General features: G+C 38.4%; 1 protein-coding gene across 1 annotated transcript; it reads right to left on the bottom strand.

Annotated features, from left to right (window-relative positions):
• Positions 1-311: 311 nt before the first annotated feature.
• Positions 312-24697, bottom strand: LOC127237089 (ankyrin repeat domain-containing protein 26-like). Its single transcript, XM_051205124.1, has 6 exons — positions 24444-24697; positions 21292-21406; positions 20405-20530; positions 1300-1489; positions 1035-1112; positions 312-331 (listed from the first exon to the last, which is right to left on the bottom strand). Exons 1-6 carry the CDS (start codon positions 24695-24697, stop codon positions 312-314), a joined length of 783 nt encoding a protein of 260 aa, XP_051061081.1.
• Positions 24698-25018: the final 321 nt, after the last annotated feature.

Raw genomic sequence — 25018 nt, 5'->3', positions numbered from 1 at the left:
GTCATCTTTTAGATAAATATTTAACTTTAAATTTATAAATTGAATAAAATCTTCTTGACAGTTTTGTCAGTTGAGTTGAGCTGGTCCAGTTAAGGTCATGTTGTCAGTTTGTACAATAGCAAGAGACAGCTTAAAATAATACATAGCACACTTTAATAGGAACATATCACAAACTTATGTACAGAATTCAATATATACTGTGTCATCTTTTAGATAAATATTTAACTTTAAATTTATAAATTGAATAAAATCTTCTTGACAGTTGTGTCAGTTGAGTTGAGTTGGTCCAGTTAAGTACTTCTTTTAAAGAACTAATCATCTTCAGCTGCAACTGAAAAGGAAAGCAAGAGTTATGAGTAGTATCATTGATAATATTATTGATAACATTGTAAGCATCAGCAATAGCAGTGTCAGCATCAGTAGATTATTATGAAGTGTCATCAATATCCTTGTGTTAGCAAAAGTATGAGAATATAGAGTCCTGTTTGTGTTATTTTGGGATGTTACTGCTTTGGAAGGGTTTGTTTCCAAGTTGATGATATCCACATAAGTCACAGTATATGAATAGAGAAAAAAAGAAACTAATCTTAACAGTCATATTTCTCTGCTTAGCAACTCATAACAGAATAGGACACAACGGTGGACCTACCAACTTTACTTGGTCAGTTTCCTTGAAATAAATTGACTTGTTATTTTCATGTGATGTATTTCAATATGACCAGAAAAATAAAGCATTTTATTGTCTGTTTCTAGGTAATGCCTAAATACTCCTATATAAGGAGTATTTGCCACACATCGAGTGGCAAAGTGAATGAGATTTCTAGTACAAATATCTTCATCTATTCTAAACCACTGTTGGGTCCAACTGACCTTGTTCAGCTTTTTCATTACTGGGGCCTCCTTGGAAATCTTCGTTTATTGTAATATCCACATCAGAATTGAGAAGAAGAATTTCAGAAACCACATCAAGGATGTTATGAGGAGCAGTGACATGCTTGTTAACAGAAGAGTACCAGACTTCGTGTGGGTATTACTTGTATAGTGGGTGTAGTCAGCTAGATTTTCAGCATCCAAAATTATGTCAGCATCCTGTATAGCATCCAGAGCATCACCTGGGACATGAACATGAGCAGATGATTCCTCATCAGTAGGAGAATCTAACCCTTGTACTCCACTCTAAGACAAGCTTTAAGAACTGGTCAGCCCTTTGAAAAGGGTTCATGATGTCATTAATTTGATTACCAGGAGTGATTTCAGGGGCAGTATGTGGTCTTCCCCTTGAAAGCCCAGTATAAGTACCTAAAGGAAGCTGGAGAACACGGGCAGTGTCACAAGCTGCGCCCAAGTCCTGTTTTTTAGGTGCCACAATTTCAACACTATCACCAGTGCCGGAAGAAGATGTTGGCACGATGTGGGCAGTAGGCTGGGGCACAGCAATATCATGATCATCAGCAATTTTTGGAAAATGTTCTGCCTTCTTCTTTTCAACCTTTAAGGAGATTTTAAGATGTTAGTTTTCATTACAAATTTCATTGTTTTTATCCATTTTAAAACTTATCGGTTAATGATGGGGTATAAATGGAGTTCTTGATTCGTCTAAATAATAACTAGAGTCAGATTCAGAGGGAAATGCTGAGAGATAGAGAAGAAGCCACCACCACACCGTACCTCCTTCACATCTCAGCAGACAAGAGAACAAGTTCTTGTTTCTCCCTGCTCTCTCATGTTTCTGCCCACTGCCTCACTTCCTGGCTGTCTAAACAGACCTCCACACATCTATGGTTAGGTAGTCTCAAGCTCCACTGTCTGGCTTTCAGACAGGCTTTGTTTGTCCAAGTAAGATATCACATTGGTGTTCTGATTTACAGTCCCCAAATGTTTGTTTGCTCAGTCATACTTTATAACAGCCACTGATAACCTGTAACCTCTGCTTCCTTTATGTTTGATGAAAAGTCCCAGAGTGTTGAGAAGTCTTAAAAAGAGACCTGCTCATTTTTATGTCTTCTTTTCTTCTGCTTTTCCTATCTGACTTTGCCAATTTCTATAATGTGAAGATGTAAAAAGGAAAAGACAAAACGTGTCCTCTCTTGTCTCTACGACCAGGATTTTACACTTCTCAGTATTGAGAGAATGTGAAAATGAGGGGGTTTTGGAATAAAAGGAACCTCTCTCATCTGCACAGCCTTTCACAATTGTTCATTAGGTTCCTGAGATAACAGAGCCATGAAGTGACCTTTGAAATGCATGAATACAGTGTGCCGTTACACACAGCAGAGGTGAACAGAGGAGATGAAATAAGGATTCTGGGAAATGCCTCCCAAGGTCTCACTCCTTAACCATGACTGTTGTTAGACATGGAGGTTGGTTATAATGCCCTGATCTTCCCTGTGGTGGCTTGATTGAGAACTGCCTGATGGGAGATGTCATTCTGTAAAAATGTTTCTCATACTGGTTAATGAATAAAGCATTGTTGGCCAATAGGAAAGCAAGATAGGAGGGATTAGGAGACAAGGAGGAAAGAGGAAGCAGTAAGGAGAGTCTAGATGGAGAGTCTGGAAGAATAGAACCGCCAGCCGCCTCTCGCTGGTAAGACCATGGGGAAATACATAGAAATGGGTTAATATTTAAGACGGAGCTAGCCTATAAGAAACAAGTAACTGGTCAACAGCATAATATAAAATACAGAGTCTCTGTGTGTTAATTGGGGCTGGCGGTGGGACAAGACCAGCAGCGGGAGGAAAAACCGTACCCCTTAGAACTGCCCCTATGGGCTTATGTGCTTGAGTGCTTAGTTTTTGTTGGTGGAACTATTTGGAGGAGAATTAGGATTTATGGCCTCATTGATGAAGTTGTGTCACTGGAGGTGGGCCTTGTTGTTTCAGAGCCTGATGCCGTTTTCAGCGAGCTCTCTTGTTTCTTGTGTGCATCAGTGGTAGATCTAGGCTGCTGCTCCAGGAAAACGCCTGCCTGCCTGAACCATGCTAGTGATGAAACTGTATGTATCTCATTGGAACCATAACCCCACTCCAAAAGAATCCTTCCTTTTAGGAGTTTCTTGGGCATGGTGGATTACTACTTCAATGAAAGTTACATAGCCATCATGTAATTACAGAATGAGTGACATGAACAAAGCCTGACAAAGGACTGACTCATTTCCAGAGTGGAAGGTGTGTTATGCAGTGAATTATGCCCAAAACAGGGGAACATTTCCATAATATTAGCATGAGTGTTCCCAGGAGTGAGGGTACGAAGGAAGTGAAGGACGTGTTCCAGGCTCTTCTCTTCTCTGACACTATTTGCAATGCTGCCGGCATGGGAACAGAGAGACATTATTCCCCTCATAAGCAAATATTACTTTTCAAATGAGAAGGAATTACCATTAGGGATGTTTTCTTTTCAGGCCTCTCAGGTATTGTTTCTCGTTTAGTACCCATGTTCACTTCAGATTTCCAAGTGGGCTGGCCCTTCTCCTTTATTCTGTCCATCTTGTCAAGAGGTGAAGTTTGTTTCAGTGTTTTCTGCAATGGAAATGTAAAGGGTTGACTTTCCTGATTTGATTCTGAAATTAACTTTTATGTGCACAATTTCAAAATTCCTTCAGTCCTTAGCAGTCACAGAGGATTGAAACATGAAGAGTAGAAACTATTACTTAAAAGTGAAATATCTTCTAAGCTTATCAATTTAAAAATTACTATGGTATCATCTAAAAGTAAAAATATTCATGCCAACTAGATTAAGAGAAAACCATGAGCTGAGAAATTTGGCCTTGCCCTGTGGCTCAGAATAAATTGAATCTTCTATTTTTGAATTTTCTGAAACTCATACGAGAAGATTATTAATTTGAATTATTTCCTCTCATCAGTGTCTCTCTTATATGGTTGGGAGGCAAAATGCATATTATTTTTCATTTACAAACAGACTCTCATTTAATTATTAGTGTGGTAGAAACTTATTTGAATACTGATTCACATTCAAGTCGTTAATATCCAAGCAATGATTCACACAAACCATTATTGTAGAACTCTAGATTATAAGCAGTTATCCTAAACTCCAAGGAGATCACAGCAATGTAATCACTTTCATGTGAGTACACACATGACGAATTACACACTCCAATATTTTAAGTGTTTGAATGTGACACTATAATATACACTTATTATATTATTTAAAATAAAGAACAATATCCAGATGTTAAAGTGTTACTGAACAGTATTTTTATCTTCATTTGGGCTATTTGGGGAAAAGATACTGTGTAACTAAAGGAAAGTATTTCTATGTAGTCCTAGTGGATTCAAATAGAAAATAGTCTGTAATCACTACATAATGAAAATTTTGGTGAATGTGTTACAAATGGCCAAATTTCCAAAATTTCCTGTTAGTGTCAATTCAGAAGCCAAGACAGATACTGGAGTGATGCTGTCATGTGTAATTCAGAAAGGGGAGTGTCCAAGGGAAGATAAACTTCCTGAATTTATGTGGAAGGTAAAGAAATCCACCCTGGTGAACTCCAGAATCACTGAAATAACTGGACCCATTAAAATGTATCCAGGTTTATAACCACAGTCATGTTTTAAAGTTACTCTAATATGTATTTGTTTCTGCAAACCAAACATCTCCTATGTGAGGACTGCACTCAATCTTCTACTCACTATGTTTCCAGTCTATTCCTTATTGGGCCACTACTACCTGCAAGGACCTACTGCTCACTTGGAATTTATAGAAAGGACCGTTCATACCTACAAAATGGTTTTTTTTTCTGACCAAGTTTCCATATAAACTGTGAATTTCAAAATGGATCATTTTACCTTAACAGAGGGACTCTCCTTGTCCTCTTTTATAGATCCAGGAGGAGTGTTTTGTTTTTCATATAGGCTTTAGAATAAAAACATGTAACAATGGTTAGGTTTGGTTCTTTGAGGAACTCTAAAAAGTTTTGTTACCTGTGTAGTAAATTACATTTCACACTTATGTAATTCAATATTGACCTGTGTTTTAAAGATTTTTGCTGCTTTCATGCGTTCCCCCTAATGTGTTCACATTAGGTGAAGACTCACTCATAGTTGTATTTAAAAATAAAAAGTAAAACATTCAGTGACTTGGAAGATGGCTTAGTCAAGTAGAGTGCTTGCTCCCCACACACAACAGCCTGACTTTGAATCCTCGGCATCCACATAAAAAGCCCAGCAGAGACACATGCATTTGTCTCTGTTGAACATGGGTGATCAGGACAGGGGATCACTTGAGCTTTTGAGCTGCCAGATCAGCTCCAGGTTCAGTCAGAGAATTTATGTCAAGTACATAAGTTAGATATTGATAGGAAATGACAATACCCTCATCTTGTATTCATGCCTTCAGACAGACACACGCAAAGCATGCAACACACACACACACACACACACACACACACACACACACACGCACGCACGCACGCACACACACACATGGAAGGAAAACACTAGTTCCTCCTCAGCCATTTTTTAAGGCTGCAGTAACTGATGGTTTATATTCATATGCTCAATAATATTAGTGCCTTGATTTCACTGGTCATTTACTTTTGTTCCCTTAGAGCACAAATCCCCTTATCTGTCATGATATTTTGTGGGTTTCTCACTGTATGTGATATTATCTCCTCAGAGCTTGATTAGTGGAACAGAGAATAGATTCCTGTGTACAAGATACCATGGTCTTGGATATGTTTAAGCTCTTCTTTGTAGCCCATTCACAAGTGAATCTCGAAACTACAATCTGCCTGCTTCTATTCCAAACAATCATTTCTAGGAACTCAACAAGATAAAAACATGAGTAAACAACAATAAAACTTGGAGACAATTTTAAGATTTTACTTTTGAACTGTATAAAATTCCAAGTTGAAAGCAACATTCTTTTATCAAGGTGTGTCTGAAAATTTGTAGCTACTGCAAATTATGAATCCACACTTTGGATATTAGCTATGATTATTTTTGGATTTTTGAACTGGGAGTAAATAAACTATTTACTAATGTGTATCAAATGTATTATTGATACATAGTCTCACACAAGACTACAGAGTTGTTCCCTAGTGTGGAAGTGATCAATCAAAATGAGCACAGAATTATGAAAGTCGCTAGCGCTGACACAAAGCCTCTGCATGTGGAGAAGGTATCAAAGGAGGAAAGTAGGTTGTTGGTTTTAGTAATGCTGTCTGATGACTCAGAATGATCCCTAAATCTGTAGGCTCTCAGAAGCATAGATGCAATGAAGGTCTATCTCACAAGGTGATTTCACAAAGTTTTGGAAAGCTGTGAAGTGTCAGATGGACATCAGTGTGTGGGAATGTCAAGAGGCTCATTTTCTAAAACAGAGTTGACACTGTGTAAATGGTGCTTGAGTAGAAACGTCATGTCCATATGACCTAAAAAGAACAACTTTTCATTTTAAAAACTATAGATAGTACTGTGGGGAATGTAAGACAAAGCAAAACTTAAATATATAAAAGGCTGTCTATCTGAGAGTCCACCCAAGAATTAGTTTGTTCTCTTTTAATTTCCCTACTATGAATGTATTATTTTAGCTTACCTGGAAAAAGGCTTTGTGTCAGGGCTATAGTATACTTCTAAAAATGAAAGCAAAATGTGTTTTATTACAACTTTAGTAAAACATAACATATGAAATGATTAGACCTGTCGTTAGTATCACCTTTTAGACCAATCTAGAGACACAATTAAAAAAGAACCAATATGCTGCATGAACATTGATGTAAAAATACTCAATAAAATACTGGCAAACTGAATCCAAGAGAAATCATCCACCATGTCCAATTTGGCTTTATCCCTGGATTGCAGGGAGGTTTCAACATACTAAAACTATCAATCTGATCTAACATATAAACAAACTGGAAAAAAAACACATGATCATCCCACTATATTTTGAAAAAACTTTTGACAAAATTCAACACACTTTCATGAGGTCTTGGAGATATCAAGGTTAACAGCAACATACCTAAACATAATAAAATCAATATACAGTAAACCAACAGCCAACATCAAACTGAATGGAGAGAAATTTAAGACGATTCCTCTAAAATGAGGAACAAGACAAGGCTACCAACTCTCTTCATATCTCTTCAATATTGTACTTGAAGTTTAAGCTAAAGCAAAAAGACAACAAATGTATATACAGGAGATACAAATACAAATTGGAAAGGAAAATGTCAAAATGTCACTATTTGCAGATGATATGACAGTTTATATAAGTGACCCAAAAAGCTCTACCAGAGAAACTAGGATTGAGGTAGGATTCCCCTCACAGAAGGGGAAAGGGACAAGATCTGCTGAGCATAATGGAAGTGGGAGGGTGCATTGAGTGGAGAGGGGGCTAGGAGAAAGAGAAAGGGAAGAGAGGAAAGCTTGTGGGAGCAGGAAGATTGAGTCAGGGGATTAATAGACAACAGAAGAAAGAAAGACTCACACACACACACACACACAGAGAGAGAGAGAGAAGAGAGACAGAGAGAGAGAGATAGAGAGAGAGAGCTTAAACAAGGGAGCCATTATAGGTTTGAAAGAAAGCTGAATCTAGAGAAATGTCCAGAGACCTAATTCTGGCCATAACAAACAATTTGAGCAACAGTAGAAAGGCTTCCATAAATGCCCTTCCCTGATAATGAGACTGACGACTGACTTATCCACCATCATATAGCCCACATGAAGTAACTGATGGAAACAGAAGCAGACACCCACAATTGAACACTGAGCTGAATTGGGATCCAGATGCAGAGAGGGAAGACAAGACCAGTCTACAGAAACACATAGAAACAGCTGAGCTGAAAAAGAGGAGCTAATTTTCCCTCAGATTGATAGCTAGGAATCCAGCATTGGACAGACTCAGACCCCCTGAACATGGGTCTCAACTAGAAGCCTGGGCAGTCTAAGGGACCTTTGATCCTACAACCAGGATGTATCTCCCAGGTGCATAAAAGGACTTTGGGAGCACATTCCCCATAGAGGGATACTCTTTTAACCTAGAGGCAGGAGGGAGGGCCTAGTAACTACTCCAAATGACTTGACAGCTTTAGATGACCCCTCCTGGAAGGCATCACCCTAAATGTAGAATGGGTGGTGTTGGATGGGAGGGTGGCTGGGGGCATAAGAGGGAGGGAGAGAGGGAAAGAGGGAGGGAATGAGGGAGGAAGGGAGAGTGAACTGGGATCCATATGTAAAATAAAAAAGAAAATAAAAAAGTTATGGAGAATGCTCACATTTTTAAAATTAGAAACCTTAAAGAAATCAAGAAATGAAGTGATTGTGTCCTGTAGTTTCCTTTGTGATATACTTACACTTTTGTGGCACTCAACTGTGTAACAGCATGCAGTACAAAATAGAAGACTTTTATCTCTAACCTCAAGAAAAATCCATATTTCTCACAATGCAATTTGCTACAATGTGACTATGGCAGCTATGTGCTGCATTAAGAAGGTTTCTCATTTATTCAAAGGCAATTCAGATATCAGCATTAACATCAAATATGTCATGTTTGACAATATATGTTCACAAGTAAATGTACTTAGGAATAATTTTTGAATTAATTGTTACTTTCTAGAGGATTAGAAAGCAACATAACTGCATTTATACTTGGTTTCCTTAACTCATTTTGGGAAGCTAAAATGTTTAACTTCTCTGTTTTCTTTAGGGAAGGCAGGACCAGATAGAGTATTTCAGTATAAATTTCTTACCATTGTTGAATCTTACATGCTTCTTATTCCTCTGTTTTTGCCTTTTTGAAGATAACCTTACACTGTGACATATATTTGAAAGTGATTATTTTAATATTCATATAAAGCAGCATCTTTTCTAAACAATTTATTTTTGAGTGCCTAACATATGTTAAATTAGATATTTACAAATATTGTTTAAACATAGGATCTCACTATGTGGCCCACCTGGCTTTATATCCACTCCATGGAACATATTGTCTTTGAAATCACAGAGGTTGTCTCTTGACCACCTGCCTCCCAAGTTCTGGGATTATAGGCATGGGCAAACAAACCTAGTCAAATACCTCTGAATTCATTCTTCAGTTGTTGATTAGGATTAAGGACTGCTGCTTATCCAACTTTTCTCATGGAGAAGATACAGACATAATTTAGATGAACAGACATGATTAAAACAACACACACACACACACACGAACAGTTGTTGTACTTATGTTTTGTTCTGATGGATCTAGTAGTTTTCTATTTTTGTGCTTATGGAGTTAGTTCTCCCATTCTATTCATGTCCCGAGAGTCCCACAGCCATATCTCTGGCATGAATCTTCAGATGCATTTCAGTGAGTGCAATACTGTATTTTAAGAGGGATGTTTAGTATGTCATGAAAGTTTTTCTATTTTGCTTCTACGAATCACTCTGCCTGAATACTCAGAAGCTCTGGCATTTGTGGTACCTTCAAGATAGTTTTAATATTTTATTCATAATGAAATGCTAAAACCACTGTCTGGTAGTTCTTTTTCCATGAAGCATTTCTTTATAATGCTGAGTCTGATAGGGCACTGTAGAGCATCATTGTTTCCTCGGCTCCATTTCATCTAACTAAAGCTAAGAGCTCCAAACTTCAGGACTTCTGGTAGGTAAGCAGTGGACTAACCACTTTCTCTTCCTACCTTCCTCCTACGTTGGCTTTCTCCAGAGGGGTGGAACTCATGGTGGGGGCGCTAATAACCTGCTGTACAAAAGCATGTCTATAAGCCCAATCTGAGGTGATCTTCACAAAGCTTGGAAGAGTCTTCAACATTGCCAAAACCCACATTCTTCCCAGGAGAAAATTTGCCCCAAGCATATAAGTGAATAGGATTAAATAATGCTTTTGTATATATGTACATGGCAAGTTATACAATATATGTATATATGTCATTTCAGGTACATACATGCCATGTGCAGGTGTGGTGACTGCAGTACAGATTTGAGGGTTGACCCTAGCCTTCAACCTTAGGTTTTTGTGGCTGGATTTCAGATTCATGAATGCTCTCCAACAAACTTCAGGGGGTTCACCGTCTCCACCTCCAATCTCACCATTAGCTCCCCAGGATTATAGATGCACAGGGGATCATCAGGCCTCATGTGGATTCTGGACACAACCTGCCATTCTCACATATGAACAGCAAGCACTTTATCCACTGAATCATCTCCTTAGCTATGGATTATTAACAGCATTTCACACTGTCTCAGAAATATAATCAGTCAGTTCAATATTGTGTGCTCTACAAATAATTATTCAGCCATGATTAACAGATACATAAAGAAGTTGGAGTTGTATTACACAGAGGAAATCATGGTGCCAGTTTCTGAACTTTATATTCTGTACATAACTCACTATATTTTAAAATTTAAACACTCTTACCAGAGTGAGCTCTTGTGTTTCATTCTTCCACTAGCTACAAAATAGAAAGCAAAATGTGTTATACATTATGGGATATTCACATTGTCTCCTTCTGTGGCACTGACCACGCCCATTGGGGGGTGGAGCCAGGGGCGGAAGTGACCTATGGAAAGAGGTCTGAGGAGGAGCCAGGGAATGCTCTCTTGCTGGCAGGAGGCGGAGCTGAGAGCATCTGGTGGAACTTGCTGGTGTTCATCTGTCTAGGTTGTAAGTTATTTCTCCCTGAATAAACATGTATTCGGCATATTTGTTTATCCTGATCCTTATTTAACCGCAATAATAAGCCTTTTTAGTAAATATGAGCATTTCAATGCCTAGGCTAATATCTTGTAACTACATATACACTGGCAGAAATTCTGGACAGCCTTTAAAGTGAGTATTTATTTACAGACAATAAATACATGGATAATTCTTAATTTTCAGTTTGTTGTGTGTTTCAAATACAGAGAGAAATTTATTAATATTTACAACTTACAATAAACTGGTGTGCAAAACACCTATATTCTTGAGCACTGTATGACAGAGAAACAGGCATCTTGAACAGAATTACTATCACAGACGAAAGTGTTAAAGTGAAGCACATCATTCCTGTTACTGGTTTTGTCTCAGGACTAGTGGTTCTGGGAAAAATGCAAGAGAGAGTACTCATCTTGTAGAGAAGTACAAAGAGCTTCTCCAAGAATTGAGGTGACCTTGTTCCATTGAGGATGAAAATTACAAACACAGAAAGCTAACTCAGTCTATGGTGACTGCCTTTTGTAGTATAGCAACACATAGGTAACACAAGCAGGCCAAGGACAAAGACCTTAGCAAAGAATTTCCAGCTTCTGGTGTGGCAAAGCTCCAGAGAGATCAGTATGTATACTCTCCTGGACTGCTTCTGTGGAAGATGCTAAAGCACCCCAGGTGTAGGTATGCTTCCTTGCTCATTTGCAGTGAAAAGAAGTTCAGTATCAGCTGCTATCGCCTCCCATGGTAAGGGCTACTGGAAATATCCTACAGTAGTTATGGGCCCTGACCTGATTCTCCAGGGAGAGAAACATGGAAGGGATGTGGGGACAGAGAAGCAATCCCAAGGAAATAATACTTCAAAGGTAACATTTTTGTTTCCAGAAATATACCACACAAATGAGCCAAACTTTCACTAAATACTAGCAGCATGGCCTCTAAAAAGGAATAAAAGCAATTCTTATTTCATTTTCAGCTTGTGAAACTTCAGTGTAAACACCTTGGCATTGCCCATACTGGGGTAGAACATTTTCCCCACCAAAAAGAATGGTCTGAGAATGTGATTTTGCATATAGGAGACCTCCATCAATCCTCTTCATCACAAAGAAAAAACTCAATGCTCTGATAGAAAATGACTCACATTACATTAATACTGATTCTTTTTCACCTCGTCACTTAACAAGTACGTCATTCAGATTCTTCGACACTATTCCCTTGCTGGTATGCTCTCCAAAGACAGCGTAGGTGTGAAAGATGCTGTGGTGACAGTTGCTGATAGCTCTTACTCTGTAGTGTTCCCCCCCACTCTTAGAATCTTCCCTTCACTCCATGGACCAGACACTGCCTTCCATTACAGAATGATGTTTTTTTCTCACCTTTCCTCCTATTATGCACATTTTTCTAGAAAGTATGTCTTGCAGCATATGAACCTAGTGTCACCATAGCCCACACTCACTAATTAGAGAAAAACTCTGCCAGCTAGTCAATAGGGACAGTGCTTGCCTAGAAGAATTATAATGGCAGTGTTTAATCCTCAGCACTGCATTTAGAACTCATAACCCACTCATTTCTTAATGAAGGTATTTAACAAGTATATTATGTCTTATATCATTATATATTCACATTACATGGCACATAATTTAAAGAAAAAATATAAGCCATTTGTGAATTATCTAATGTATCTAAATTGAGAAATTATATAGAGGAAAAAGTAAACTCAGTTACATTTAGTCTTCCAAACTTAATGAAAGTAGTGGAATACAGTGATTTCTTTATAATCATGATCACCTTACTTGACACTGATGCATATAATAACATGTGGTATACATACACTGTGCTTATTATAAAAATGAAAGAAAAATTCAATTTGTAACAAACCAACTTGTGGTTAGGTAATTAAAGGGGGCAGATACTGTGGACTAGGTTATAAATATTTTTATTTATACAAAGATACTACACGCATCAGTGGTTTGTTTTAGGAAAGAAACATGTTTCTGTTGTTATATTTTGAGATGGGAAATTTCTCAGAAAACATGTTAAATAATTCTGAAAGTGATAGGTGGCAAATTAAAAGGGACAGAACAAGTATATCTGATTTTATTTCCTTTCATTGAAAGGCAAAAGCTTTTTTCACAATATGGAAGTACCTGAGAGGTATTAACTATTAATCTTACCTGTAGAGGGGTGGACAGACTTCTTGAGTATTGATTTTAGCAGTGTAGGTGGTGTTACTGCACTGTGATAAATTATAAAAAGCAATATTTTAAGAATCATATAAACCATTTACATAATGCCTGAATTAATTTTTTCTTTCCTAACACATTACATTAGTGATTTCCAGGTACTTTTCAGTTTGTCCTTCAGTCAGTTGATTATGTTTGGTGACATTTTCCTTACAACATTATTTCTTATGGAAGAAGGGGAATTTAGTCAACAAATATTAGCCCAACAAAAACATACACAGAAGCACACAGAGAGAACGAGGATAACACACACACGCACGCACACACACACATAAACACACACACACACACACACACACACACAATACAGAAGACTATAGTTCCTCCCCAGCCATTTTTGTACGGTTGCAAAAGATGAAGGTCTATATTAAAGGTTCAATGAAACTAGTACCCAGGTTCCAGTTGTGAGGTTTTCCTAGAGCACCACAGCATCTCTGTCATGATACTTGGTGGGTTTCTCACTGAATGTGATGTTATCTCCAAAGAACGTCCTTTGTGGACCAGAGAACAGAATCCTGCTTTAGTAGCATCCTTTAAGATACCATAGGTTTGGGTACTTCAAAGCTATTCCTTAGCAGCCCATTCATGAGTGAATCTTGAAGCCACAATCTGCCTGATTCTATTCCAAACAATGATTTCTATGAACTTAACAAGGTGAAAGCATGAGTAAGCAACAGTAAAACTCAGTGCAGAATTCTAAGTTGAACAAATGTGATTTCTTTAAGGTATGCTTTTGAATATTTGTAGCATATGGGAATTTTGAATCTGCACTTTGGATATTAGCTGTGATTATTTTTGCATCTTTGAATTTGGAGCAAATAAGCTATTTACTAATGTGTATCAAATGTGTTATTGATGCATAGTCACACACAAGATTGCAGAGTTGTCCTCTATTATGGAAGTGATCAATCAAAATGAGCACAGAACTGTGAAAGTTGCTACGGCTGACACAAAGCTCTGCATGCGGAGAAGGTGTCAAAGGAGGACAGTAGGTTGTTGGTTTTTGTAATACTGTCTGACGACTCAGAATGATCCCTAATTCTGTAGGCTCTCAGAAGCATAGATGCAATGAAGGTCTATCTCACAAGGTGATTTCACAAGGTTTTGGAAAGCTGAGGAATGTCAGATGGACATCAATGTGTGGGTAACATCAAGAAGCTCATTTTCTAAAACAGAGTTGACACTGTGGAAATGATGGCTGAGTAGAAACGTCATGTCCATATGAACTAAACAGAACAACTTTTCAGTTTAAAATATATGCAGATAATACTGTAAGACTAAGCAAATATTAAATAAATAAAAGAGTGGCTATCTGAGAGTCCACTTAAGAATTAGTTTGTGCTCTTTGAATTTCCATAGATTTAACATATTGTCAAACCTTACCTGCCAAAAGCAGTTGGGTCAGTACTGCGATGTCCTTATAAAAACATAAGCAAAATGCATTTTATTACAATTCTATAAAGATATACCATATAAAAATGTGTAAAGAGATATTTTGTTCCATCTTTGAGACCAATTTACAGACTATTCTAGAGTAAATATTCACTTGTAGGGAATTTCTTCATGCAGAATTCATCCATGTTTTATATATTTCATATTAAAGGAAGACATAAATTTACCAAGCATAATTCCTAAAAATAAACACTCATACACTATTGTGATTATTTTAAATGAATTCTGTCAGACCGATGGAGAACGGCATCATTCCTAGAATAAGTGTCCCCAACTGATTGTGTCAGTAAACAGCTTCATGTGTTTTTCCTTTGATTTGTTGATAATGATATTTGAAAAAAAATTCTAGATTGTATGTGGCAGCACACAATTTTAATCTGGATCCCTATGATTTTCAAACTAGGTAGAACTATGTAACAGTGAGACTGTATCTCAAAACCAAGCCAAGGAAACAGCAGAGCCCAAATGGAAATGCATCCATGAGTTTATACCAGTTTTTGTTGTTCTTGAAAACAGAGGACATTGTTCATATTTTTAGGAGAAGTTGCTCAGTATATGAGGCAAAATCCTACCACTGGGTCTAAAGGTCCAGCTACTGTCCTTTGTATGAAACCAAGCAGCATGACAAAGAAGAGGGACAGAGAACTTTACTAAACAGCTCAAATTAGGACACCAAGTTTGCTTTCCTTGTCCCCATTGAGGGAAGAAGATCTTTAGATCCAGCTGTCTTCCCAGCCTTAGGTGTATATTAAAGGATTCTCATGAAACCATCTCTCATCATTCATGAGTAGAAAAATTGGAAAGATCCCCTTGGTAGTAATGCCCCCCCAGCACTACCTCAGGTGCAAAAGCAGCAGAGAAGCAGCCAGGACACTGGAGAAGCAAGTTCCATGTGTCAGCTTCTGACATGGAATTATTGTACATGTTTACATACATAAGCTATGAACTCACTCCATCCTTCACTGCACACATGCACTGTGTGCTTAGAAATGGAACAATCACTTTAGGTCCTGTTTAAAATAAGAGAAATTTAGTGTGCCTTCTTAGCACTCCCCATGACTCAGGAAGGACATATGCACCACCTACTTGTAGGCTAGATTCATGGCTCAGTAGGGAAGGCTATGCTGAACATGCAGGATGCCTCGGGCAGTCCTCACCACCACAAATGCCAAGACCAACAAAATTAATAATAATGTAGTAGAAGAAAAGGTGCTTGCATTGCAACAGTAGCAACTCTCTTCACCTCACCACTTGAGGGACAGAGGTCATTTGGATTCACTCCCTAGTATGGTTTCCAATGTCATTAGCTATGAAAGACTATGTGAAAAATAATTCCACCCTTTTAAAATGGGAAATTACCAATGGAAACAGTTATAGAGTGTGCCAAATCTCTCTAATTTAGAAATCACTGAGCAATTGAAAAAGACACATGATTTTATTTACATTGTTAGGAAGAAATTCAGAAATGGAAGTGATTGGGTACGGTAGTTTTGTTTGAGACATAAATACCTTTGAGAGTCACTGAACTGTGAAAAAATACATGCAGTACAAAATACAAGTCATTTGTCATAAAACTAAAGGAAAACCATATTTCTAACAATGCGACTATGGTGGATATGTGCTGCTTTAATTTTTCTCATTTATTCAAAGACAGTTGAGATATGTGCATGAAGTTAAAATAAGCAATGTTTTGACAATATATTGTCACAGTTAAATGTGCTTTGAATTCATTTCTGAATCAGTTTTCACTTTCCAGAATATTAGTACACCATAACTGTGTTTATAGCTGATATCCTTAACTCCTTTTGAGGAGCTAAAATCTTTAGTCTTTCATATTTTCTTTAGGGAAGGTAAAACCAGTTAGAACAATGCACTATAAAATTCTTACCATTGTTGAGTCTTTCATGCTCTTTTTCTCTCTGTTCTAGGTCTTCTGTAGATGTTCCTATACTGTGACATTTAAAGTAATTATTTTAATATGCATATAAAACAGCATGATTTCTAAATTCTTTTTTTGGAGTTCCTAATATATTTTAAATTAGATATTTAGAAATATTGTTTAAAACAGGATCTCCCTATGTAGCCCACGTGGCTTTAGACCCATCATTGGAACATGTTGGCCTTGAAATCACAGAGGTCTCTTGGCCTCCTGCCTCCCAAATTCTAGGATTAAAGGTTGGCCAAAGAGGCATAGTCAAATATCTCTGAATTCAATCTTCAGTAGTTGATTAGTATTATGGACTGCTGTCCTTTCTCATCTTTTCTCATAGAGAAGAATCAGACATAATTTACCTTTTGATTAAAACAGTCCTTTCCCGCCACACCCTAGAGAGCAGTGGTTTTTAAACACAGGTTTTGTTTTGATGGCTCCAGAGCCTCTTTATTTTTGTGCTCAGGGAGTTGGTGCTCTTGTTCCACTCATGTGCTGACGTGACCATAAGGCTCCACAGCCATATATCTGGCATGATTCTTTGGAGGCATTTCATTGATTGCTATACTCTCTACATAAGGGATGTTCAGTATGTCATGAAGTTTTTTTTTTTTGCTTGTATGTGTCCCTCTGCATGCATTCTTGAAAGCCATGACATTTGTGGTACTTTCAAGATGGCTTCAATAGTTCATTTATGGTGAATGCTGAAACCTTAACCTAGTTGTTTCATTGTTCAGTTAGTTTTGTGTGTCATGCTGAGACCACCCCTGTTGACAATCTCCAGGGAATTGTAGGGATCCTTCAACTTTGACCATTATCTTCACTGTCTTTTCACAAATAATGATCCCCAGTCTTATTAAAATCAATGATCTAATGTTACTTTTTCTTTTGCTAAGCATCTGTTATGCTACCAGGCTATGGCCCATACTCTATAAATTAAATTGTTATTAAATATAATATACATAGCATACATGTTCCATAATTGTATTATTATTACTATTTTATGTGTCGATCCCAGTTCCCTCTCCCTCCCTCTCTGCCTCCCTCCCTTCCTCTTACCCTCTTCTCCCCCCCACATGCATCCTGACTACCCTCCCCTCCCATCTAATGTTACTTTTTAATCTCCATATTTAATGTGTGTTCCTGTTCACATGTGTATCTGCATCCTTGACTGCCAGTCCTTTTCTCCTTGGTTGTGAGGCAGATTCTCTTGTTGTTAACAACTGTATAAGCATGCTACCTAAGGTCTAAGTTTCCAGGCAGTCTGGTGGCTCCTTAGGATTAAAGATGCACACTAGCATAGCAGGCCCTTTCTGAGTTCTGAGGAATTGAACTCTGAATTCTTTGGTTTATGTGTTAAGTATCCCCAGGTCCCCAATCATGAAGTCTATGCTATACAATGTCAAAGACACAAACATTTCCCTTGCATGCTTTAAAGGTGATAGTTGTACAATTTCTGTTTATCTTGTACTAAATGAGACATAAATACCTTAAATGGCCTTCATTAGTGAGAAATACAGTTAGGCCAACTAAGAGGATCAGAGGTCTAATTGAAAGTGTTCTGTACTTAGTAGCCTCAGCTCCATGATTAATAGCAATATGCTCATAATAACTACATTAATTTAGCTTCAAAGTCTACTTCTAAACTTGTGGGTTCTAGGGCCCAAGAGATGTCTCAGCAGGTACACTTACTTGTCACACTAGTCTAGAATTTGAGTACCTGGAACTCAAGAAACAGCCAGACACTGCAATGTGTCTATAACCCCATTACTTTTATAGTGAATGGGAGGTTGAGATAGGAAAATTCCAAAGAGGCTCCCCAACGTGCTAGTCTGGAGAAGTGTACAAGTGCCAAACAAAAGTAGAAGCTTTGCTTTAAAACGTTGGAAGACAATATATATCATCACACACTGTTGTCATGAGACGTGGATAGGAATATCAGAGTATACATGTCCTCTGACAGGAAAGCAAGTCCATGCAGATTAGCGATGGTAAAACTATGATCAGAATATATGGAATTTACAAAAGTTATTTTTAATAAAATTAAAGTGTACACACACAGAAACACACACACACACAATTATTTCTTGTAAAAAAAAAAAAAGGTTTTAGTTTTTAGATCATCTGACTATAAAGTGACATAATGGGCAAAAAGAAAAAAATACTTTCCATTTTAATGCTGAACTCATCGTGAACACCAAATGTCCTACTTAGAACTGTTACTACTGTGATGAAACGCCATGATCAAAATCAACTTGGGAATGAAAAGATTAATTTGGCATGTATGTACACATTATAGTCCCTCAGTGAAGGAAGTCAGCAAAAACTCTATCTGTTGACCATAGTATATTACAGAAACATATAAAAAACAGAATGAAAAATAGACTTCACTAAAATTATTATAAATTTCACTATCAAAAATAAACTTAACACTTTTCATAGTAAACATGATTAATGCAAATTTGCTTTAAATGGAAAATCAGCAATAAAATCAGTTTGCGAATGGCAAACTGTTGTTTTTAAATGGGAAGCTCAGCCCTGGTACACACTGTTCTTTTGTTTTGGTTGGAACAATCCCTTTTCCTGCTCACACTCCCTGTGTGCTGGGCTCTCTCAATATGTGCTTCTGAGTTGAACCAGTCTTCCTCCTATCATGTTAGTAGCCCTTCTTAAGCAAATGTCACGCTCAGAAACAGCACTAAGATTGTAACAAAGAAGAAACAGTACCTCTTTGACTTAACCTCCGAATGTATATTAGCACCGTTCTGAATTAAAAATTCTGCCATCTCGTGTTGGTTTTCATATAATGCAAGCTTGTATGGTGTCAAGCCATACTGCAAAGAAAAAAGAATTATTTTATAATTCTCAAATTTCTTTCTCAAAAGAAAAATTATCACAGGTTTTGTCAGCAACAGGATAGGCTTTCCTTCTGTCCTTGCTACAGTTTCACACACACATAGCCTCCCCCTTCCCTTTGACACACCTTTCCCCTGTTAAACATCACCTATGAATACCAATCCTCTCCAGAGCTCTCCACAAACAATCCCTGGTTCCAAGCTTCTTAGCTCCATAGAGATGGGCCTCCATTGCCCCAAGCCTAAAACATGGAGTGTAGGTGTGCTGTGCCTCTGTTGAATGAGAGAGCTCAAGTGGCATCTCTGGAGAGTTTCTCAATCTGTTTTTCAAAACTTTCTTCCCTATACCAAGAATTATTATCTCCCAAACTTAACATTTCCTACTGTAGTGGTCCAAGGATCTGTTGGAGAAAGCCCCCAGACTCAAATAGTATGTGCACACAAAGAACCTTTATTCTGCAGAAATGGACAGTGTGCAGGGGTCAATCGGTCATCTAAAATAGTGATGAGGATCCGGATAAGGCACACAGGCCTTCCTAAAGAGACTTGGGGAATTCTAAGCATCTTTGTTTTAATTGGGCAGTCAGGCAGGGAACAGGTATATTGGGCACATGTTGATGGGACAAAGCTAGCAACAGTTTCCTCCATTGTGTTCAATAGGAGCCAGATACTGCATCTCTGGGTATCCCAGCCTTATTAAGGACAGGTTGAGAACTGCTTTGAGTATTGGATAAACTTGACTCAGGGGCCTTCATGGACTCAAGCTTATGCCATTTATTACAATGGAGTTGTTCCTTGTTTAAGATGGTGTCACATTTTGGACCTTTCACTATGTACCTAGAAAGTTTGGAACAGTTAAATAAAAACTATCCTCCTCAATGATCAAATTTGCAAATTTGCCTGAGTGCCTGTGACCTTTCTCGTTTTCCACTCTAGCCTCACCTCTGAGAGACAAATCACATCACTATCTTATTTACAACAGATGTCTGTTCCTTCTACAGACATTTTCTTACAATTAATTCATTTTTTTGTTTCTGTGTAGGTGAAGTGTACTATGGGCATGAATCCGTCATTTGCTTAATTTTAAAATGAAACCCAATTCTGAAACAAAATATGCAGTGATGTGATACTTTAAACTACCTACAAAACTATGAATAGTATTACGTGGAGAAAATGTTTTACACTGACAGATTTAGTGAGACCACTTGAGATTTGGAATGTGGAAAGTGGATCTGATTGTTATCGCTGGAAATACAATGGGAATGAAGTTGACTGATCTTTACCTCTGTTTTGCCTTCAATATCTACATTGTATTCAAGAAGTTTGCTGACAATTGTTGTGTTACCCCTGCAAACAGCATGGTGCAGGGCTGTATTCCCACTGAGATCATTCACATGTGGATCAGCTCCCTGTGTCAGTAATATAGAAACACACTCCACATTGTCTCTCTGGGTAGCCTGTGGGTATAGTATAAAAAAAAAAAACATGTTCAATTCAAGAAAGTCAGGATCAACATTCTTACAATTGCATTGAGTAGTTCACCTTAGATCAGACAAAATGTTTAGGTTATACATACTGTCCTACTCTTTTTGAGACTGGGTCTTCTTAAGAAACCCAAGCTTGCCTAAATTCATAATATCACCATCAAACTTTGAAAATGGTAGAAGTTCAGTGTTATGCCACCACACCTAGACATTAAATAATTTCACCAGCAGTGGTTGGTTGTTGTTGTAGTGGATTAGGTTGTTCACTTGTTTTGATAACTTGACTCAGACTGAAGACACCTGGAAAATTGGATTCTCACGTGAATAATTGGCTCTATCAAACTGGACTCTGGGGAGGTCTGTGGAGCCTTCTCTTATTTGAGTTGACATGGGAGGGTACAGCTTCCTGGAGGTGCTGGCATGACTCGGCAGGCAAGTGGTCCAGAGTAGCATAGAAAATCCATGGAAAAGCAGCACCATGGTCTCTGCTTGAGTTCTTGCCTCTGGTTCCTGATTTGAGCCCCTGCCTTGGTTTCCTTTCATGATGGACTGTTATGTGGAATTATAGGGCTAATAATCATTCTATTTCCTGAGTCGGTTTTGGTCGATATTTGACCACAGCCACAAAAACCAAACAAGGACCAGATCTAATCCATTTCATACCCAAACTGTTGACAGATACCTACCTTAATCAAGGGGGTACAGCCTTCATCATCAGGGATATTAATATTGGCTCTGTAGGATAACAACAATCTTACGACATCTGGGTGATTGTGGGCACAGGCATAATGTAGGGACGTTCTGCAAATTAAGAGAACAATTTAGGAAATTATGGATTACTGTGCAAAGGCACATTTAACTATAATTCTAGATAGCAAAGTTCTTTTGCTTCTGATGTAAGAGAAGTAACTTTAATTTTCATATTCGCATATTTCTACACTCAAGGGTTCATTTGCTCTGCTGGGGATATAGTGCATGGCTGCACAATTCAAGGCAGGTGCTCTGTCACAAGCTTCTTCCTTCCTCAGAACAGCCTGTCTAGAGAACAGAAGACCACCAGATAGATTGAACTCAGCTTCGTTTGAAACCTATTCTAATCGCTGTTAATAGTTACTACCCAGGCTTCCTGTGAGCTCCATAATCAATTTCTCCATCCATAGAATGGGGATTCCACACTAGCTATCTTGCACACTGCTACTGTGATGCCTCAATTTGCATCTTCAAGAGCCTATACACATGTTTCCATCCCGTGAGAGCTCGGTGCTTGGTGGCTACAACAATCATTTGTCTTCCTGTTGATAACAAGCACACTAATTCTACCTACTGTTTGGATGCAAAATTGTTTTAGTAAAATCAGTATACAATATTTTAAAACTATACTCTCTAAGCTGGCCTTGAATTTGGTAATCCTCCCAGTATGTAGGATTACAAGCCAGTGCATCCGGCCTACCTTACACTTTACTTCACATTTTAGCATCACTGACATCTCTGCCATTTTATAATTCATGATATTTTATGACTACAATTTTCAACATTTTTCAACTTTACTCATATAAAAAATAAAAGGTTAACATTATTCCATTGTGCCTTTCATCAAATGAAAAATGACCCAATTCAGAAACCAATGGCAATTCTTTAGGTCACTTGTATCTATGTAAAGTTTAGCCCTTAAGTTGATGAAAGGTAAGCAGATGTAGAATAGCAATAACAACCAACAAAAATCTAAATCCTCACTCATCAATAATTTGAATTTTTTTCATTTCTCAATCCAAGAAGTAATGTCTTTATATTTGCTGCCCACAGGGGCACAGCCTAGTTCACAGACAACAGAGTGTCCATTGTAATACAGACCCCAAATGGTAGCAAAGCAGACCATATTGCTTAGTCTTATACTTCTCAATGTGTCCATGACCTCTTAGCATAATTGAACAAATCTCTGTATATGTCAATAACCCATGGCATCTTAACTCTCTTGATTTTCAAAGAGATTTGAGGGAAAAAAATACCATGGATTCAATGAGCATGGTTCCTTTTATTCAACATTAAATTTATAGAATGCAAGGAATGTTGACTGGAGAGACAAACAGAAAGGTTTTCAGAATGTGAGGATCTGGAGTAATAGTAGAATATGTTCTGCTGTACAGTAGACAGCTCAGTCACATGTGGGGAATGAAAGGAGTGATAGAATGGATAAGCATAGTTGGAAAATTCAATGATGTCAAAGAATGTATTTGTTAAGCAAAGAATATATTGAAAAAAATTTACTGTTTTATTATTTCAGGAATAATAAATTAGAAGAATAAGTAATCCTCCCGAACTACAGAAATGACCAAGAAGCTTGTGAGTTATGGAAAATGTACTGTTGGGTGTCATTGTTTTCTCTTTATAACCTAGTGTGAAATCAGAAATGAATGAGAAGAAAGGGGCTGGGGTCATAGGTAAAGCTCAGTTGCTTATAGACTTGGCCTGAATGCTGGGAACCTGAGTTCAGAGTACCCAGCACCTTCAAAGAGTTCTGCTGGGGAGGTGGATACAGGAGGATCCCCAAAGCTTGCTTGCCTGCAAGTCTAGATGATATAAGTGCACCCCAAAACAAAAAATCAAACACAGTGAGAATTCCTTTGTGAGAATCTGTCTCAAAACCTGAGGTTAGGGAACACATGACGGTTCTACATGTGGAGGAAGCTGCCCGAAGAGCAAATAACCTGAGATCAACCCCCAGAACACACAATGTGGCAGAACACAACTGTCAATTCTAATTCTCTTTTGACCTTCACACATACCTGCACATGTGTGTGGCACATGTGCACACATATATGACTTTGTAAAGGAGATGCAAAGCAACTGAAGAAAAGAATGTCAATCGCTAGCCTTCACATATGTTGCAATGCATACACAGCATGTATTCAAGGAGGACAGGGGCAAAGTCTTAGTTCCAGTGGAAAATTTCCTAATAGATATTTTCATTATAGAAATTCCCTATAGAAATATAAGGTTTCTTTGAGACATTCTTTTGTGCCTTAACATTGACATAGTATATGAAAACATATTTCATGCTTTGGATATAACAGCCGGGCTATGTCTAACCCTGAGGTCTAACCCTAAGCTGAACCCTGGGTCTAACCCTAATGCTAACCTTAAACCAAATCCTAACCCTAACACTGGTATCGAACCCTGAGTCTAACCCTCCTGGGTCTAAACCTAACCTAACCCCAATGCTAACCCTAACACTGAGGTCTATTCCTGGGTCTAACCTTAACTCTAACCCTAAAAACACATACATTAGGGGCTGGGAAGATGGCTTGGCATTTAGTAGCTCTAGTTATTCTTGTAAGAGACCAGGGTTTGATTTCCTGTACCCACGTGGCAGATCACAACTATCCATAGCTCCAGTTCTGGAAGATCCAACATCCTCTTCTGATGCTTGTGGTACATTCAAAATACATGCAGGCAAAACACTCACATACATGAATCTCAAAAATTGTAAGTATATACACAAAAAAAATATGTCTATAGTTTTATTAGCTAAATCACTTTAAAGCACCCAATAATGTGCCCTGAGAGACAATTGAAAAGTTGTAAACTAACTGAAATTCTTTGTTTTGCTTTTGTTAAAGAAGGCCAATGAGCTGCCACTCCAAGGTTGCTGCTCCCTGATGCCTAGGAGCTGAAAACAGGCACAAAATTTTCCACAGCTCCATGAAAGAAGAGCCTTAAGCATGACCTCTGCACTCCCTTAGACTGCAACCCTGAAAGGTGTGTTTCTCCCTGGTTGGCACTGAGTGTCCACAACAGTTCCTGCCCCACCTGCCCCTCACCCCTCCTCAGGCCCCATTACCTGTCCCTCCTGTCATATTCATTCACATGGCATCCATGGAAGTTGATGAATCTCTCCACTGAAGCCACATCACCCACGCTGGCCGCCCTTTGCAGTTGCCCCACAGGGTCGTACCCGATTAAGTAGAGGGGAAATGCCTGCCTTTTATTAGACAGGCATCCACGCCTCAGGCACGCTGGCAGCAGGCGGGTGTACCAGCGAGCCCGCTTAGGAGCTTCATAAGTATATGCATCGTAATCGAAATCCTCCTGCATGTTGATCCTCAGGACCCTCCCTGCCTTCCCTGCTCTCCCTGCTTTCTACTTTAGCCACCTGAAGCCTCCCAAACCACACACTAAATATTTGAAACTCGGTTTAGTCTCCCCACTGAGCCACAAGGGCGTCTCTTTAGGACAGGTCCTTGTTTCAGTGTGAGCTGAACTCTGTTTCTTCCTCAGCAACACAGTTGCCGTGGCCTTGTGACATGGTGTGAGCGAACAATGAGGCTCAACCGCTGTCTAACGTGCCTGGGATCTGTGCATGTCCATGTCTGACTCCAGTGTCGAGAGCCCACCATGCTTAGCACACGTTCAAAG

The sequence above is a fragment of the Phodopus roborovskii genome, unplaced genomic scaffold (assembly GCF_943737965.1).
Source record: "Phodopus roborovskii unplaced genomic scaffold, PHOROB, whole genome shotgun sequence".
NCBI classification, from domain to species: Eukaryota; Metazoa; Chordata; class Mammalia; order Rodentia; family Cricetidae; genus Phodopus; species Phodopus roborovskii.
This window is presented reverse-complemented; position numbering and strand designations above follow the sequence as displayed.

Coding starts and splice junctions, on each gene's coding strand:
- LOC127237089 (XM_051205124.1), bottom strand. CDS start 24,697: ATGCAGGAGGATTTCGATTACGATGCATATACTTATGAAGCTCCTAAG. Junction 20,531..21,291: donor GCTGTACCCCCTTGATTAAG/GTAGGTATCTGT, acceptor TTACTGACACAG/GGAGCTGATCCACATGTGAA. Junction 332..1,034: donor TGACTACACCCACTATACAA/GTAATACCCACA, acceptor TTTCCTTTTCAG/TTGCAGCTGAAGATGATTAG.